This window comes from Podarcis liolepis, assembly GCF_965112155.1.
Source record: "Podarcis liolepis genome assembly, chromosome: 7".
Classification (NCBI taxonomy): Eukaryota; Metazoa; Chordata; class Lepidosauria; order Squamata; family Lacertidae; genus Podarcis; species Podarcis liolepis.
Genome location: NC_139561.1, coordinates 75,489,442 through 75,508,336, shown reverse-complemented (window position 1 = coordinate 75,508,336; position 18,895 = coordinate 75,489,442). Strand labels below are relative to the sequence as shown.

The following is an 18,895-nucleotide window of genomic DNA, read 5'->3' as shown; positions in this document are numbered from 1 at the left end:
CACAAATATGGCTTCATCTCATAGCTTTTAGAAATCATGGAGTGTGATCATAGAGCAGGGCCAGCACATCCATGAGGTGGACAGAGGTAGCTGCCTCAGGCAGCAGAATCTAATGAGTGGCCACCATGGATGCTTCCTTTGCCACTGGGGAAGCAAGGAGAACCAGTGGTGGTGGCAGCTTCTGGGTTCTTGTGAGATATGAGAGCACTGTGAAATCTCATGAGATCTCACTGGAACCTGGAAGTCGTAGTACAACTCTGATAAGCGAAGCTTTGACGATGGCGACACTTTCCTGTTTCACCTCAGGTGGCAAAGCAAGATGAGTCACCAGGTTTTAGTGTCTTAAATCTTAACATTTTAAATAATAGTGAAAATAGCCTCCACAAATGCATTATATTAGGGAAAATGGCTTGCAGAAAATGTGTACATTGGTCAAATTTTCACATAAAATGTGTTTATTGGGAGAAAGCCTCTCTAAAATGCTAATGGATTTCCACAAATATTTTCTTTATTTGCAAATTGCTGCTAACTGGAGAACTGGGGGGGGGGGGGGGAATATGACCTTAGGAGGAATTGAAATTTCACAATGATTAAATATATATTTTAAAAATTGCTGCAAACTGTAGAGAACTGAATTTTAATTGGGAGGAAAATGAGAAACCGAGAGAATTGAAATTCATAGATCCTTCCACCCCTATTTTCAAGGATGGTTTCTGAAGTTGGTTTGTATAGAACAAGTTATGGGATGAGCGTCTGGTGGGCCAGCCCTGATTCTAAGCAAGCCGTTTTTTATAAGAATCCCACGGGGGTTCTCAACCTTAAGAGAACAGCACAGATGGTCCAAGAATGAGAAGCTTATTTTGCTTCACAGCCTTGACCTGAAAAGGAACTGTTGTGCTTTGTATCATGTGATTCTTCAGTCTCTCTTTGCTTCTCTGAGGGGAGAACCTCTGTCTTTTCTGAACTGCAAAGCTGAGCAGCCACAAAACAATGAAGCTGAAACAGGTTTATCTCCTGCTGGGAATTTCCTTCCTGCTCTGCACCTCAAGCCTTCCCACAGGTGAGTCTGAGGGATGATGGGAAAATCCTATGCCTGCTTTGATGTGGGATATCCCTAAACAGAGATGCTATAAACTTAGTATTGGGCATGGAAGGAGCCCAAGTCTTTTGAATTGAGTCGCTTGCCTCTGAGAAGGAAGAAATGTCTAGCAGATTTATTGCAAAATGAACAAAACTTGAGATTCCTCAAAAATACATTTTTATTCTTCTGTTGACGACCGTAGCTTAGGAATTCCATACTAGCAAATGAATTTCAATCCAGATTTTGCATTTGCAAGATGAGTTCCGCAGGCTTCCCCACTTGCAACCTTTTAGCAAGAATGTTCTTGTTTCCTATGAATATGTTTCTCCAGCTCTGCAGACATGTGTGTATATATGTCATCATTTACTGTAGTTTTCATTGGCTCCTTTCTTTCTTTTTATATATATAATTTTTATTAAATTTTCTGTTTTACAATTTAAAAGACTCATTTTACATCCTTAAGATATACTTAAAATATCAGTGACTTCCCTTCTTCTCTTTCCATGGTTCATTTTACATATAATAAATCCCTACATATTTTACAAAAACTATACCATTCAGTATTCCATTATTGCATCCATCAAAACTTGTTTACACTGTTGAATTTATCTTAATGCTGCCAGCGTTTTCAGCTGTACACAGTTATTTCCCATATATTCAATAAACGTTTTTCAATCTTCTCTAAACATATGTTCTTCTTGTTCTCTTATTCTATATGTTAAGTCTGTGAGTTGTGCATATTCTGTCAACTTAAGTTGCCATTCTTCTTTCATTGGGACTTCGCTTGTTTTCCAATTTTGGTCTAACAAAACATGAGCCGCAGTAGTAACAAACATAAATAACCTTTTTTGACACCTGGGAATTTCAGTCTGAATTATCCCCAACAGAAAGGACTCGGGGAGGGGGGGTTTGGTGGCGGGGAAGTACTTTAAAACATTTTTTTTCAATTCATTGCAGATCATTTCCCAATACTCTTTTATAATAATAATAATAATAATAATAATAATAATAATAATAATAAATTTTATTTATATCCCGCCCTCCCCAGCCGAGCCGGGCTCAGGGCGGCTAACAACAGTCAAATAACAATCAAATAATAACATTCTAAAAATATTTCATTATAAAAATTAGTTAAAATCAAATTGATGGCAACCGATTAAACAAAATTCTGTGCAGGTTGCCGGAGGAGGGAGTCAGGCTGCGCCCTGACCAAAAGCTTGGCGGAACAACTCTGTCTTGCAGGCCCTGCGGAAAGATGTCAGATCCCGCAGGGCCCTAGTCTCTTGTGACAGAGCATTCCACCAGGTTGGAGCTGCAGCCGAGAAGGCCCTGGCTCTAGTTGAGGCCAGCCTAATCTCTCTGAGGCCTGGGACCTTGAGGGTGTTATTATTTGTAGACCGTAGGTTTCTCTGTGGGGCATACCAGGAGAGGCGGTCCCGTAGGTACGAGGGTCCTAGGCCGTATAGGGCTTTAAAGGTTAAAACCAGCACCTTAAACCTGATCCTGTACTCCACCGGGAGCCAGTGCAGCTGGTATAGCACCGGATGAATGTGATCCCGCAGCGAAGACCCCGTAAGGAGTCTCGCTGCGGCATTCTGCACACGCTGGAGTTTCTGGGTCAGTCTCAAGGGCAGCCCCACGTAAAGCGAGTTACAATAATCCAGTCTGGAGGTGACCGTCGCATGGATCACAGTGGCTAGGTCAGGGCGAGAGAGATAAGGGGCCAACTGCTTAGCTTGGCGGAGATGAAAAAATGCCGCCTTTGTTATAGCTGCAATCTGCGCCTCCATGGAGAGGGAGGTATCGAAGATTACACCCAAACTCTTAACGGACGGTGCTGGCACTAATTGCACCCCCGCAAGAGATGGGAGTTGCCCCCTCAATCCCATATCGTCCCGTCCCAGCCAGAGGACCTCTGTCTTCGAAGGATTTAACTTCAACCGGCTCCCACGTAACCATCCAGCCACAGCTTCCAAGCATCTGATCAGTGTGTCTGGGGCCGAGTCAGGATGGCCATCCATCAACAGATAGAGTTGGGTGTCATCAGCTTACTGATGGCAGCCCAGCCCAAAACTCCGGACAAGCTGGGCGAGGGGGCGCATAAAGATGTTAAAAAGCATCGGGGAGAGAATCGCACCCTGAGGCACTCCACACACCAAGGAGTGGCGGGATGACAGTTCCCCCCCAAGCGCCACCCTCTGTCCCCGACCAGAGAGAAACGAGCGCAGCCATTGAAGGACTGTGCCCTGGATCCCCACGTCGGTGAGGCGGTGGTCCAGAAGTTCGTGATCAACCATGTTGAAAGCTGCTGACAGATCTAGAAGAATCAGCAGCCCCGACCCGCCTCGATCCAGCTGTCTACGAAGATCATCTGTTAGGGCGACCAGAGCCGTCTCGGTCCCATGACCAGCGCGGAAGCCGGACTGGAATGGATCCAGAGCCGATGTTTCATCCAGAAACCTACCAAGCTGTTCAGCAACCGCTCTCTCAATCACCTTACCCAGGAATGGAAGATTCGAAACTGGGCGGTAATTGGATAGATCTAAGGGATCTAATGATGTTTTCTTTAAGAGCGGACGCACCACTGCCTCCTTCAGTTCCCCTGGGAATGTCCCGGTGCCAAGGGACAAATTGATGATATCCCCCAGGGGGGCCCGCACCTCGTCTGGACACGCTCTAATCAGCCAAGACGGGCACGGGTCGAGAGGACAAGTGGTGGGCTTTCCAGCTCGGAGGAGTCTGTCCACATCGGCTGGGGATATCCGGTCAAAGTGGTCCAATACTGGACCCGAGGACAGTCGAGGGGCCTCCAGTTCCTTTATTGTATCCAAATTGGCAGGGAGGTCATGGCGGAGCGACAGGACCTTCTCCGCAAAAAAGCTCGCAAATGCCTCACAGCTTCATTGCAGATCATTTCCCAATACTCTTTTACCCTTTCCATTGCCTCCTTTCAGCCTCCGGCGTCCATTACTCGGTGGTCCAGTTTCCAGCAGAGGTCACTGCCATCGTGGGAGACAACGTCACCCTGAAATGTGCCTTCTCCATCCAGACTGGGAAGCCCATTTCAGCCAAGGGGGGCATGTCCTGGTTGAAAGGCCCAAGGACAGCAGGATCTGTGGTGGTCCCAGGACCCCGCTTCAGCCTGTCTTATCCAGACACCTTCCTCAGCCCAGGAGAGGGACTGCTGGTCATCACCAACGTCTCCTTGGAGGATGCTGGGAGCTACACTTGCCAAGTGATGGTGTTGGGTGAAGAAGAGATGTGTGGCAATGGGGTCAAGCTCCATGTTTATGGTAAGATAGGCCAGCGATAGGTAGGTAGGTCTGTTGGGCATTGAGCCTCTCTCCTTCAGAAAATGCTCATAGAATCATAGAATAGTAAGGGACGAACCCCCCTGCAATGCAAGGATCTCTGTGTTCCTCTGCATGCCTATACTTCAACCAAGGTTCTTTGGTCAGGGTGTCCGGATGACAGGAATAGCCAGTGCTGCAACCTCTGGATGTTGTTGAGATACAACTTCCATAACCCCTGGCTGTTGCGCATGTTGGCTGGGGACTGGTGGGAATTGGACTACAGCAACATCCCCTGCTTGAGGGTCTCACAGCACACGATTGTGCTTGCCAAGCTAAATAACACTCATAAAGAATACATGGACCTCCATAGGGGTACGTAAGCAGTCCCCTCTTCCTGCTGAAACATCATTCCCAATTTTCCATATTTCATGGGGGGGGGGGGAGAGCGCGAGAGAGAGAGAGAGAGAGAGAGAGAGAGAGAGAAGGTGTTTAGCATTTGCAGAACCTGAGATATGAGGTCAAATGTGCAGACACAATTCTTCTCACTTTTTTGTGAGAAACCAGCCCTCTCCACTCTGTTCGCTGTTTTAATTTGCCTCTCTCCCCCCGGGGGGGGGGATCCTCCAGATGCTCTTGAAACAATTCCTATCTTAATTATATACACATATATGGCTATTTATTTATCAATGAAATAAACAACTATCTGACTTTTAGAAGACATCCGAAGGCAGCCCTGTTTAGGGAAGTTTTTAATGTTTGATGTTTTATTGTATTTTTAGTATTCTGTTGGGAGCCACCCAGAGTGGTTGGGGAAACCCAGCCAGATGGGCGGGGTATAAATAAATAAATAAATAAATAAATAAATATACTGTTATTTTTGTTTAGAACAAAGCTGCATAAAAACACACAGTAAAAACATATTAAAAAGTTAAAAAAGGTAAGGTAAAGGTACCCCTGCCCGTACGGGCCAGTCGTGTCCGACTCGAGGGTTGTGCGCCCATCTCACTTAAGAGGCCGGGGGCCAGCGCTGTCCGGAGACACTTCCAAGTCACGTGGCCAGCGTGACGAAGCTGCTCTGGCGAGCCAGCGCAGCACACGGAAACGCCGTTTACCTTCCTGCTATAAAGCGGTACCTATTTATCTACTTGCACTTAAGAGTACTTTCGAACTGCTAGGTGGGCAGGAGCTGGGACCGAACGACGGGAGCTCACCCCGCCGCGGGGATTCGAACCGCCGACCATGCGATCGGCAAGCCCTAGGCACTGAGGTTTTACCCACAGCGCCACCCGCATCCCAAAAAAAGTTAAAACCACACCTCAATTAACCCTTTGTAGAAGGATGTATTCTTAGTTGCCTGCATAGGCCTGGAAGAATAGACAAGTTTTCAGCAGACGTTTAAAACTTGGCACAGAAGGCACCTGCTGAATCCCTGTCGGCAAAGTATCACACTGTACACAGGACTGGGTCTATTTCTTGTTATTATCAAGTGAGCCTCGCCAACATGGAGATCAACGAGCGATGCTCCTGCTGATGATCTCAGGGACTGAGCTGGGCTATAAAGGTTCAGGAGATCCCTGAGGTACCCTGGACCTAATTTGTGCAGGCAGGTCTCTGCAAATTAATAACTTCAGCCTGGCTCAATGGTAGATGGGCAGCCAGTGAAGCTGTTTTAACAGTGGTGTGCTGTCTTCCTGGCCACGCACCTCCTTCATCAATCTGGCGACCACATTATAAACAAGGGCTGTGATGAAACAATCATTGTCCTCTTAAAGTTCTCTCTTCCAGCCTTGATGCCACAGAATGCCCTTTGCTGGGCAAAATTCCGAAAATCCTCTTTTTGCAGCTCATTGTTTCTGGGCACGGAGAGGAAAAGTCATCCACTCTCCATGCTGCTGCTTCTGAATACTTGTTGCTAGAAACTGCTGGAGCTGAGAGTGTTCTTATGCCGCTGGCAACTGCTCTCCTTCTCTCTTTGCCTCCCGCAGCTCGCCCCACCCAGCCGGTCGTTTTCCTGCAACTCCAGACTGAGCCTGAATCCAAATGGACCCTCGTTTGCAGAACGGGAGGCTTCTACCCTGCTCCGGTGCGGCTCACGTGGTATCATTCTGGACTCCAGCTGAATTCCTCCCAGCAGGATTGTACAGATCCCATCGGCTTCTCCCAGGCTTCTAGCTTCTTAGGTTTGCCTGATCCTCACCAGAGGGCGAGCTACACTTGCAGCGTGGAGCACCCATCGGTGTCCGAGCCGATAAGCGTTCAGTACTCTTATGGTGAGTGGGTAAGGAGCAGCCAGAATTGCTCAGAGCACTTTTGCCTCCTTGTGGTCGCTTGAGGATGTACGGAAGGTTCGGAGCTCACTCGCGTTGGAGAATAGGATACAGTATTAGGGACTGTGGTTCTTCTCAAGCAGTTACACCAGTGCCAGATTTATGTATAAGCTAAACAAGCTATAGCTTAGGGCCCCACTCTCTTGGGGGCCCCAAAAAATTTAAAGGGGAAAAATGTGGATGTACATTTCCAAAATATAAGATAAAAAACAAATAAAACAAAACCTACATACAGCAACCGTGTGTTGTGTTGTGTAGGCTCCTGTGATGTAAGTAATTGGCCCCCGCCTGCTAGCCTGCTCCCTAAAATATCACTGGTTTGCTCATTTCTATGTATAGGGTGCCTACTTTCTGCATGGACTGTTATGTGCCAATGTCTTTAGATACCTATTAGGTCCATAAATTACCATATAGCATCTATTCAACACAAAAAGGCAGCAACCATTTGTTGTTGATAAAGGACAGCTGGACATATAAAGGGCCCCATTACCTTCAGTAGCTTCGGGCCTCATCAAACCTAAATCTGGCCCTGAGTTACACCCAGTGCTCACCATGAACTTCTCCCTCATTCTCTTAGAATGGCAATGGCGCCCACCTGAGAGGGGCCGCAGCTGAGCTCCAGTGAGCTCTGGCTGAAAAAAGAAGCCCTGGTTACACCCGATTCAAATTGGCTTGCAAAAGCTCTAACTCATGTTCTCCACAAGCAAGGTTTTTTTTTTAACAGTTCCAGTTCTGAAAACTGTTTTTATTAGCAAACTGTATTCGGTTCAATAGCCTTAAAATCCATTACCACAGCACTTTTAAAAAATCAAATTAATAAATAAAATGTTTAAAAGAAAGAATACACGTGGTGGTGAAAACAGAAGGAATAATGACACATGTGCCAGCTCATCTGGCAAACTCACTTGTCCAGAAGTTAAAACTAGCATAAAAGTGCCAAGAATCAGAATCCTTGACTTTATCATCAAGGATGAGTTGGCAACCTCAAACTCAAGGGCCAAATTCAGCCCTTCAGCCCTATCTGGAACTCAGGGAACACTCCTTTTCACTAGTCCTGCTTTGTGAATCACCTGAAGTGATTTTGCCAGGTTTGAACTGGCATAATGCTGCTTGCTAGCCTGGGTGGTGTGTGGTGGTATATGTGTAAACATGGTATAAAAGAAAGTGTCCTACCTTTTACTCCACTGATGTTTGCCCCTGGCTCTCCCCAACACTAGCATGTGGCCCTGGGAAGGTTGCCTATGAGGCAATGTGGCCCTCGAGATGTTCCCTAACTCTGTTATGGACTATTACAGGGATTTTCACTGTACCATTATTTGGTAACTGCTTCTCCCTGTGATGCATCACTTTATCATTAATTTGCCTTCCCTTGGGGAAAGGGGCATTTAAAGTTGCAACTCCAAATAGCTTTCCATTGTTTGTTGTTGTTTAGTCATTTAGCCGTGTCCGATTCTTCGTGACCCCATGGACCAGAGCACGCCAGGCACTCCTGTCTTCCACTGCCTCCCACAGTTTGGTCAAACTCATGCTGGTAGCTTCGAAGACACTCTCCAACCATCTCGTCCTCTGTCGTCCCCTTCTCCTTGTGCCCTCCATCTTTCCCAACATCAGGGTCTTTTCCAGGGAGTCTTCTCTTCTCATGAGGTGGCCAAAGTATTGGAGCCTCAGCTTCAGGATCTGTCCTTCCAGTGAGCACTCAGGGCTGATTTCCTTCAGAATGGATAGGTTTGATCTTCTCACAGTCTATGGGACTCTCAAGAGTCTCCTCCAGCACCGTAATTCAAAAGCATCAATTCTTCGGCTATCAGTCTTTTTATGGTCCAGCTCTCACTTCCATACATCACTACTGGGAAAACCATAGCTTTAACTATATGGACCTTTGTTGCTTTCCATTATTTAGAGGCAAATCCTACATCCAGAACCCACAAATAGTTTCTACTCTAACCAATCATACTCTCCTCCTTCCAGAACCACAGAGCCGGTTCTCTTCCCCTCCCTTGGTGATTGAAGTTCTGAACCTGCTGAAGATTGGGGTAATCTTTGGCATCACCATTGCCCTTCTTGCACTAGGTACGTGACAACCCTCTCCTTTCTTGCCTCAGATCTCCCAGCATGCATTCAGCTTAAGTCTATCTGGTGATTTGGTTTTCCTTTGACAGCATGACTGCTGTCCTTGTCGGGTTTTCTTCTTTATTTCCCTGAGTACTGCATTGACACAATTTTCTCCAGCTGTGATTCCTTCTACCTTCCTGATTAGTTCTGGTGGGCAGTCCTGCTCCATCAGGGATCACACACCATAAACAGAATGAGGCAGGTGCAACACCTCTAGGGGGCTGGGGTGTAAATATTGAGGGGACCCAGCATGCAGCTCACACATGTGCTGTTACATGTGACACACATTGAGCATTGCAGCTTCAGTACCCAGCTTCTCCTCCGAAGGATACGACATTATGACATATGTTACGTGCATGATGTCACATACATGCAACACACATAATGTCATGCACGTTCAACGCATGACAAGCCTCCTCAGCCTTGGGGGCAACCTGGTACCTCTAGATACATAGCTAGACCTGAGGACGTCACTAGGGCAAGTGAAGGCAACTGAGAAGTGAGGGGTCATAATTCACTAGCAAACCTTTTACAGCACATGCATGGAGGGAAATTGGCAAGGAGGGGAGATGGCTTTCACCACGCCCACATAGTTTGCAGAAAGCATTTTTTTCTTGGTGCTTTTGGCTCAGTTCTAAAGCACATATGGGTGCTTGCTCCCTTGACCATATATTGTCTTTGTTTCTCTTCCACAGGGTGCATAGATTGTTGCAAAAAGCATTGAAGAAGATCTCCGGTAGTTCAGGCAACAGAACTGCAACATCAGGTCCTAGGATCTGACATCAAGGGGTACTTCTAAGGGCAGAGGCAGATATTGGTTTTTATAGAAGAATCAGGCCAGTTTGGAAGGACCTCCTCGGCATTCCAGATAAGCATTCCTATTCATTTCCAGGGCTGAAGTCAGGTGTGGATGAGAGATTTATCACTCTGCATATTTGTAGCAAAATCCAGCTGTGGACAGCACCTACTGGCTAGTGCCGGTCATGTTGCCAAGGCACTTCTCCGTGTACCTGCTGGAGAAGATTTGCAGCTGTGTTTACAATGTTTTCATTTAAACATATAGGAACTGGTGAATATATAGGTGGCAATTTTTTTTTTAAAAAAAGCAGACTGTCCAATTGCAGCATGGGTGGAAGGCATGGGTGGAAGGCAAGGGTGGAAGAGTTCAACTCACCAGAATGTAAATTGTGAAACTGCAAATTAGCTATGTGTCTTCACATGCAGATGAATAAATCTCTGTGGTTTCTCTTTCAAATATGACTTCTGGTTTCGTCCAGTTTTATGCTTCCTTCACCCAATTTTGTTCTCATGAGGACTTTAAGAAAACAAATTCCCAAGCTGATGTGGAAAGGTGTAAAAGTGACTTTAAGACTAGGAAAATAAAAACTTGAGGGAGCTGAAATTGCCACATCAGTCCATCTCTATCTAAAGGAGTCTTTCCCTACCTTAGAGACAGTAGAAATTAATGAAGGATATTCAAAACAATATAGAGCAGAATAATATGGATCCAGCTCCATCAAAACACATAAACTTTATTAGGATGTGGTTGTTTGTCTTTCCTGGGAACTAGATTATATTTACACAATCCGTTTTGGACACTTGGTTTGGAGGGGGTGGGAAATCACGTTCAGAGATGCAGTGCTGAATCGCTCAACCTGACATTGAATCCAAAAGAGGTACACAAGCATTTCCCAGAGAAGTCGATGTTTAGCTCTGGTTTCATTAATGAGCTGCTAGAGAAACAAATAGTCTGCTTAACAAGAAACCTTCAGGAATTGCGATCGCTTTAGATGCAAAGAACCTGTGACCCAAGTTTAATTGCGCATGTTACTCCTGCTCTGCGTCTTCCAGCAGTCCTTCTCTGGGAACCGCTTTCTCTTCTACTGTCATACACAAGTCCCCACCACCACCACCCATATAGTTCTCAAGAGTGATGGGACACCATCCATTGCTCCCAGGGAGACTAGTTAAATTGCCATCAAATTGTGCAGTAGCAAGCAGCTCTGTCCATTAGTTGCTCAGGGCTGTGAGTGACTAATGGACCATTTTTTAAAAAAATCTGAAAGAACAGAAATCTCTTTTAGTGGAAGAAAGGAGCAGAGGAAAAGATGCAGTCCTGAAACTACTTTGTACACTCTAAAAATAATAATAGCATAAGCCCCATTTGCACTATTAAAGGTAAAGGTAAAGGTTAGATCCAGTTAGATCCAGTCGCGGAGGACTCTGGGATTGTGCGCTCATCTCACTCTATTGGCCAAGGGAGCAAGCATTTGTCCGCAGACAGCTTCCGGGTCATGTGGCCAGCATGACTAAGCCGCTTCTGGCGAACCAGAGCAGCGCACGGAAACGCCGTTTACCTTCTCACCGGAGTGGTACCTATTTATCTACTTGAACTTTGACGTGCTTTCGAACTGCTAGGTTGGCAGGAGCTGGGACCGAACAACAGGAGCTCACCCCATCGCGGGGATTCGAACCACCGACCTTCTGATTGGCAAGCCCTAGGCTCTATGGTTTAGGCCACAGCGCCACCCGCATCCCATTTGCACTATTACACCTCTTTAAACAGTCATGGCTTCTCCCCGAAAATCCTGTGAACTGTAGTTTAAGACTGAGAGTTCTTGAGAGACATCTGTTCCCTCACTTAACTACTTTAACAGTGGATCTTCCAAAGAAAACTGCACTGTGTGAAACTGCTAAGTTCCAAACGATCAGGAAATTAAATTAATCACATGTGGCTTGATTTGAGATTGCGAGTTTATCTCTTATGTTAGATAATCAGCTGGCCAGTGCCAGGATGTTTGCATTATCATCCACACTGCCTAGTATTTGACAACGTGGGCTTGACTCCACAAACGTTTGTGCCATAATAAATAAGTCAGTGAATAAATAATGGGGCAAAAGTCTCTCCGGGTGGAATCCAAACATTAGTCATCTGCAGAATAATTTATGGACATGACTAGGTTCAATCATTTCAATGGGTTTACTCTTAGTGAAACTGAGTTGGATGCAACCTTTTGCTGTTGGGATTCCCTTGTTAAGGTTCACTGCAACATTTTTCCTTTTACATAATTATCCCAGTCCTTCATGTATTTCATTATCCTCTGGCTTCACTCTTCGCTATTCCCACCCCAAAACATGATTATGTCTTCTAATTTAGGATTATTATTCATGCATCTGATGATATTGAACCTTGTGCCATAATACAGCTGTCACAGTTCAAGCCTAACCATGCCTACTCAGAAGTAAGTCCTGTTGAATACAATGGTGCTTCCTCCCAGGTAACTGGGGTTAGGGCTGCTACCTTCATGATTAGGATGCCTTATTTAAAGTCTCCCTTATTTTGCTGCGGACCAAAATTGGCCACCCCTTTGAAAAGTAATGTGTTTTCATTCTTTCCCCAGTAATGCTGCTTGACTCCAACTTCCATTGGCTAGCTCTGAGAGGGGAAGAGGGATGATGGGAGTTGTAGTTCAACTACATCCAGAGAGCCACAGGTCCTCAATTGCTGTTTAAAACATCCCTCTTGTCATTTCCTTCCAGGATGATTTGCCCATCCCTCTTCTTATTAATAGGAGGAGGAAAGGACGTTGCTGGAAGTTTTCACATTCCCATATTTTTCCCACCCTCGCTGCTTTCCCTCCTTTCATCAGAATTCTTCTTCAATCAGCAATTGCTGCCCTGACCACCAGAGCTAAAAATATTCTTATCCAGCCCAGGGTCCTGCTTAACATCTCTCCTCCTGACAGCTGTTGGGAATGTGGCAGAGCATGCAAACTAGCCAGCCTAAGTGGGTTTCCTCTTTCATGTTTCTTCTTAAGGGTAGGTGCCATGGCTGTCCAGATGTTACAACATCTGGTGGACCACAGGTTCACCAGCCCTGGTTTATGCCAGACTCTTCTGTACATTACGCAAGCAACCTTACAATGAAGGAACTGATGAGAGTCACTGTTACAATGGATGAAATTATGCTCCAAGCTTAGGACGGATGTGAGGTTCCTCAAGGTTTTTTGAGTTCCCTGGCTTGGAAAAATGAATCTTGATAGCTTATGGTGGTTGCCTAATCCCAGAGTCAAACATTACAGCTCCCAAATGCTGGACAAACCAATGATATTTTAATAAACTCTAATGTGATGCAACCAACTTTACCAGGCAATTATAGGAGTCTCGAGGAGAGAGGATGGTGGCTTTTGTATAAAATGTCAAGCAAAGGTATGGGGGGGGGAACCTTTTCAGCCCAAGGGGCCAAATTCCCTCTTGGGGTCTGCATCCCAGCTGTGGGTGTGGTCAGAAGCAAAAGTGGCTAGATATGACTCTGCATTTCCAACCACACAAAAGCCACAAGTTACTGTAAAGGTAAAGGTAAAGGGACCCCTGACCATTAGGTCCAGTCATGGCTGACTCTGGGGTTGCGGCGCTCATCTCGCTTTATTGGCCAAGGGAGCCGGCATACAGCTTCCGGGTCACGTGGCCAGCATGACTAAGTCGCTTCTGGTGAACCAGAGCAGTGCATGGAAATGCCGTTTACCTTCCCACCAGAGTGGTACCTATTTATCTACTTGCACTTTGACATGGTTTCGAACTGCTAGGTTGGCAGGAGCAGGGACCGAGCAACAGGAGCTCACCCCATTGCGGGGATTCGAACCGCCAACCTTCTGATCAGCAAGTCCTAGGCTCTGTGGTTTAACCCACAGCGCCACCCATGTCCCTACAAGTTACTGTGCACACACACAAATTCCATCCAGGCAAGTGAGGGGCATTATCACAGTTCAATGACATGCTGTAGCCAGACAAAAACACGCAAGGATGGTGTGAAGCAGGGCTGGTGAAGGGGTTGACCTAGAGAGGAGGCATGGCCTAGGGAGAGTTCTGAGGGCCAGAAAGAGAGGTGTGGAGGGCCACAGCCTCCAGGCCTCCACACCTCTGTTTCAAAGTGCAAACTGTCGCACCAAGTATCCCTAACTGTGGTCCCTCCTCATGTCTGTCTGTGTAGCAGATGTAGGCAGCTGGCTCCCTCTCCATCCCTGGGGTGCCTATGCCTTTTTCTATTCCCAGAGAGAACAGTACAGCCTTTATCACATTACCATCTCATCTAAGAGCTACAAGTGCTTTGCAAACATCAGCTAATTGCATTTTCTTAACCTCCCCCTGGAGGTTGCGGCAGCTGAATTGTGTGTGTACAATGGGAGAGAGGCTCAGGAAGGGAGGAGAGATAAAGGGAATCAATGAACCTAGTAATCATCCCTCTTTTCTCTTCACCCACCCTTGTTCCATCCTTCACCTTTGGTCACTTCTATCGGTTTCCAGGTGTAAAGGAAGAATGCCAGGAGGATCAGGCCACAAGCTCCCCCCCCCCCTTGCCCTGGTTCCAGCCGGTTCCATCCAAACAGACTGCCTTAAATGCAATTTAAAGAAACAAATTTAAAAAGAGGAAATACCACCACCCCCATATTCACCCTCTGATGTGCTTATGCATCACTCCCTGAGCCACTCTGCATCACCATGAAAGGGTTATGATCTCTAGGATAATAAACATTTGGCTTCCAAAGGCTGTTTTCCAAAGGTCTCTCTGTGTGTCAACCTCTTTAGTCTGTCACCTCTCTCCTGGCTCAGCGGTGCCTGTCAAATCACTACAGTGGTACCTTGGTTCTCAAACGCCTTGGCACTCAAACAACTTGGAACCCAAACACTGCAAACTGGGGAGTAAGTGTTCCGGTTTGCAAACTTTTTTTGGAAGCTGAACCTCCTCCATTTTGTGTTATGCTTCCGATTTGAGTGCCACACTTCTGTTTTGAGTGTTACGTTGAGGTCTGTTTTTTGCTATTTATTTTGTTTTTGTTTTATTATTTATTATTATTATATTATTAGTTTTGTTTTTGCAACCCTTTTTGTTTTGTTTTTGTGACTGTGTGGAACCCAGTTCAGCTACTGATTGATTGATTGATTGATTGATTGTGTGACTGCAGTACATTTTTTATTGCTTTCATTTTATGGATCAATGGTCTCATTAGATAGTAAAATTCATGTTAAATTGATGTTTTAGGGGTTGTTTTTAAAAGTCTGGAATGGACTAATCCATTTTGCATTACTTTCTATGGGAAAGCACACCTTGGTTTTGGAAAGCTTTGGTTTTGGAACGGACTTCCGGAACAGATTAAGTTTGACAACCAAAGGTACCACTGTAATTAGGTACTTTGAACTTCAGGGGAAGCAGAGATATATCCCCTTGAGCTAAATCTCTCCAAGCCTGATCCAGCCCTTACAGCTCATCAGTCTGGCTGATTATACTGTGAAGAGTGAGAGAGACCAGTCATCCTCTGGTTTGCTCTGGCAGGTTTGCCACTGCTGTTTGTGCTGCAAGATCAGATTCAGTTTGATAAGCTGAAGCAGGGATTTCTTGGTGGTGTCCTCCAAACTGTAGAACTCCTTCCTGAAGGATATAGTTAACCCCATCAGTTCTGGCTTTTAAGGAGGCCTTGAAAAAAAATTGGCTTTGAGCTGGGATGTTTTTGGGGTCATTATTTATTTGTTTTATAAAGGAGACCCACATTATTACAATAAAAAGTAACACTATTAAGCACAAACACAGCAAATACAGGTTCCCTTATGGGACAATGGTTGGTGGACCTCCAGCATTTGCAACCTGAGGCAACTGCCTCACTCTGCCTAATGGTAGAGCAGTCCTGTTCTTTATCCATCTTTTACCCCTGGTCCTCACCATGGCTTATGTGAACCTAGCACAGTAGCTTAGCAATGGTTGAGTAACTATTAACCAAGGGTTGTATTTGGTTCATAAAGTTCCTTTTACATGTAAACCTGGCCGTTTCACTGAACAATGGTTAAGGAGCTATCACTGCCCCCAAAACAACAGAGCCATGAGTGAGAAGCAGCAAAAGTTTCAAAAAGCTCTCAAAGCTTGCTGGTCATTTTTTTTAAAAATAATAATCCATGTCTGCTTTAGCTATGGTTTATTAATTATGGTTAACATTAACCACCAGTCCTTGTGGGATGTAATCCACTGGGAGCAGTCAAATACAACATTCTTTGTTTTCCTAGAGAAGACATGCAGGGGAATGTTTGGTCCAGCCAGTCGAAAACGTCCTATTTCCTCCTGACTGGAGCATCCTTCCTTTGCATGTGACTAGATGTGGGCGTGACCTTACCTGTCCAGGTAACAAAAGGACAAGGCATGCTACCACTCTCTCTCTTTTCCATCTTCCTTTCACCAGTCTGCAGTCACTGGAATTAACTCCCCCCCCCCAATATGGGGTAGATCCACATGTACATATTTGTAACTAAGTCCATCTTCAGGGATCCAACTGTGAACTGAATGTGAGTAAACTTCTTTTAGTGACTTTAAATAAGATTGTCATGTCTTTATTCTTTTAAGAGGGATAAAAGGGAACTTACCAGGAACATACAATTCAATACTGAATTGTATGCTAGTAAGAGGTTTACACAAGCCTGCAACCAGCTATCTGCTGCATGTTAGAAGGGGAAAGTAAACTCTGCTAATTAAAGGGACTTGCTAGCACAAGTTAGGAAGGATATTAATAAACAATATATCCTCTCCTGCCACCCTGAGCATTCCCACACTCCTTAGCAACTCCCGCTTGTGTTACACGGGTTCACTGCATCTTGCCACTTCAAATTACCTGCATTCAGTAAAAAGGATGGGCTTCCTCACATGTCCTCTGGGAAGTGTTAACAGGCCACATTGGGACCATCATGGCTGCCCAAACGGCCTCTTAGATTTCTCACACATCTTGAGAGCAGCTTCAAACATGACAAAAAAGGGGGGGAAGTGCCAAGGCATGAACCGTAGAGTCTTATTTCCTCTTTTGGCACTGCTGGGTTAACATCCAAAGTAGGCAATATGCACTCAGGTTCCCCCACCCTCCTTAGGGAGATGTGCACCCTCCTTATTTTGTGAAGTCACTTTCGATGGGATCTGGCCCCCCCACCCATCCAACACGACCACACACAAACATGGAACATGATTCTCTACAGTTTTAACACTTGGTGTTATTTGTGGCAGCGAACAGAGTCCTTGTTTCTTCAGAAAATCCTTTTCCAGCAATGAGTCAGAGTGCCGAAAAGCACATATATGCCCCCTTTCCAGCAGAGCAAGGAAAATAGAAGGAGCTCAGTGTCACATCATCCCTTTTCTGGAAATAGTTGGAGAGTAAGAGTCTCTGCTAGGCATCACCAAGCACCTCACCCTGCTGTGAACCACCTCCACAATGCCGCTAGGAACATGTGGAGCAGCATCCAGGATATCAGGAGCCATGGGAACATTTAAAGAAAACAATACCCGACCTGAAGGATTTGGAGCAAATGATTCAGCAGAGGAAACACAGCCCAGAATAACTAAGGAGATAGTACAAGAATACTTGGCTAGTTTAGATGTATTCAAGTCTCCAGGGCCAGATGAACTGCATCCAAGAGTATTAAAAGAACTGGCAGATGTGATCTCAGAACCACTGGCAGTCATCTTTGAGAATTCCTGGAGAACAGGCGAAGTCCCGGCAGACTGGAGGAGGGCAAATGTTGTCCCTATTTTCAAAAAGGGGAAAAGAGAGGACCCAAATAATTACCGCCCAGTCAGTCTGACATCAATACCAGGGAAGATTCTGGAGCAGATCATTAAGCAAACAGTCTGTGAGCACCTAGAAAGGAATGCTGTGATCACCAATAGTCAGCATGGATTTCTGAAAAATAAGTCATGTCAGACTAACCTGATCTCGTTTTTTGACAGAATTACAAGCCTGGTAGATGAAGGGAACGCAGTGGATGTAGCCTACCTTGATTTCAGCAAGGCATTCAACAAGGTGCCCCATGATATTCTTGTAAAGAAGCTGGTAAAATGCGGTCTTGACTATGCTACCACTCAGTGGATTTGTAACTGGCTGACTGACCGAACCCAAAGGGTGCTCATCAATGGTTCCTCTTCATCCTGGAGAAGAGTGACTAGTGGGATGCCACAGGGTTCTGTCTTGGGCCCGGTCTTATTCAACATCTTTATCAACGACTTGGATGATGGACTCAAGGGCACCCTGATCAAATTTGCAGATGACACCAAACTGGGAGGGGTGGCTAACACCCCAGACGACAGGATCACACTTCAAAACGACCTTGACAGATTAGAGAACTGGGCCAAAACAAACAACTTTAACAGGGAGAAATGTAAACTATTGCACTTGGGCAAAAAAAATGAGAGGCACAAATACAAGATGGGGGACACCTGGCTTGAGAGCAATACATGTGAAAAGGATCTAGGAGTCTTGGTTGACCACAAACTTGACATGAGCCAACAGTGTGACGCGGCAGCTAAAAAAGCCAATGCAATTCTGGGCTGCATCAATAGGAGTATAGCATCTAGATCAAGGGAAGTAATAGTGCCACTGTATTCTGCTCTGGTCAGACCTCACCTGGAGTACTGTGTCCAGTTCTGGGCACCACAGTTCAAGAAGGACACTGACAAACTGGAACATGTCCAGAGGAGGGCAACCAAAATGGTCAAAGGCCTGGAAACGATGCCTTATGAGGAACGGCTAAGGGAGCTGGGCATGTTTAGCCTGGAGAAGAGGAGGTTAAGGGGTGATATGATAGCCATGTTCAAATATATAAAAGGATGTCATATAGAGGAGGGAGAAAGGTTGTTTTCTGCTGCTCCAGAGAAGCAGACACGGAGCAATGGATCCAAACTACAAGAAAGAAGATTCCACCTAAACATTAGGAAGAACTTCCTGACAGGAAGAGCTGTTCGACAGTGGAATTTGCTGCCAAGGAGTGTGGTGGAGTCTCCTTCTTTGGAGGTCTTTAAGCAGAGGCTTGACAACCATATGTCAGGAGTGCTCTGATGGTGTTTCCTGCTTGGCAGGGGGTTGGACTCGATGGCCCTTGTGGTCTATTCCAATTCTATGATTCTATGATTTCTCATGGCTCCTGATTTATTTGTCTCCTCCATAACTATCAGAGCAGTGCCTAGGGCAGGCATAGGTGAACTCGGCCCTCCAGATGTTTTGGGACTGCAGCTCCCACCATCCCTAGCTAACAGGACCAGAAGGGACAGCCCCATGGAG

General features: G+C 45.7%; 1 protein-coding gene across 1 annotated transcript; it reads left to right on the top strand.

The window, feature by feature from the left end:
* Positions 1-819: 819 nt before the first annotated feature.
* LOC310712348 (tapasin-related protein-like) lies at positions 820-9,906 on the top strand. The gene is made up of 5 exons (XM_083515307.1): positions 820-1,060; positions 4,036-4,374; positions 6,360-6,644; positions 8,670-8,771; positions 9,509-9,906. Exons 1-5 carry the CDS (start codon positions 991-993, stop codon positions 9,535-9,537), a joined length of 825 nt encoding a protein of 274 aa, XP_083371433.1. The 5' UTR covers positions 820-990; the 3' UTR covers positions 9,538-9,906.
* Positions 9,907-18,895: the final 8,989 nt, after the last annotated feature.

What these genes read in the sequence shown, in the direction of transcription:
- LOC310712348 (XM_083515307.1), top strand. Translation starts at nt 991, where the DNA reads ATGAAGCTGAAACAGGTTTATCTCCTGCTGGGAATTTCCTTCCTGCTC. An exon ending in CACCTCAAGCCTTCCCACAG is followed by an intron (nt 1,061 to 4,035) that starts GTGAGTCTGAGG and finishes GCCTCCTTTCAG; the next exon opens with CCTCCGGCGTCCATTACTCG. An exon ending in CATTGCCCTTCTTGCACTAG is followed by an intron (nt 8,772 to 9,508) that starts GTACGTGACAAC and finishes TCTCTTCCACAG; the next exon opens with GGTGCATAGATTGTTGCAAA.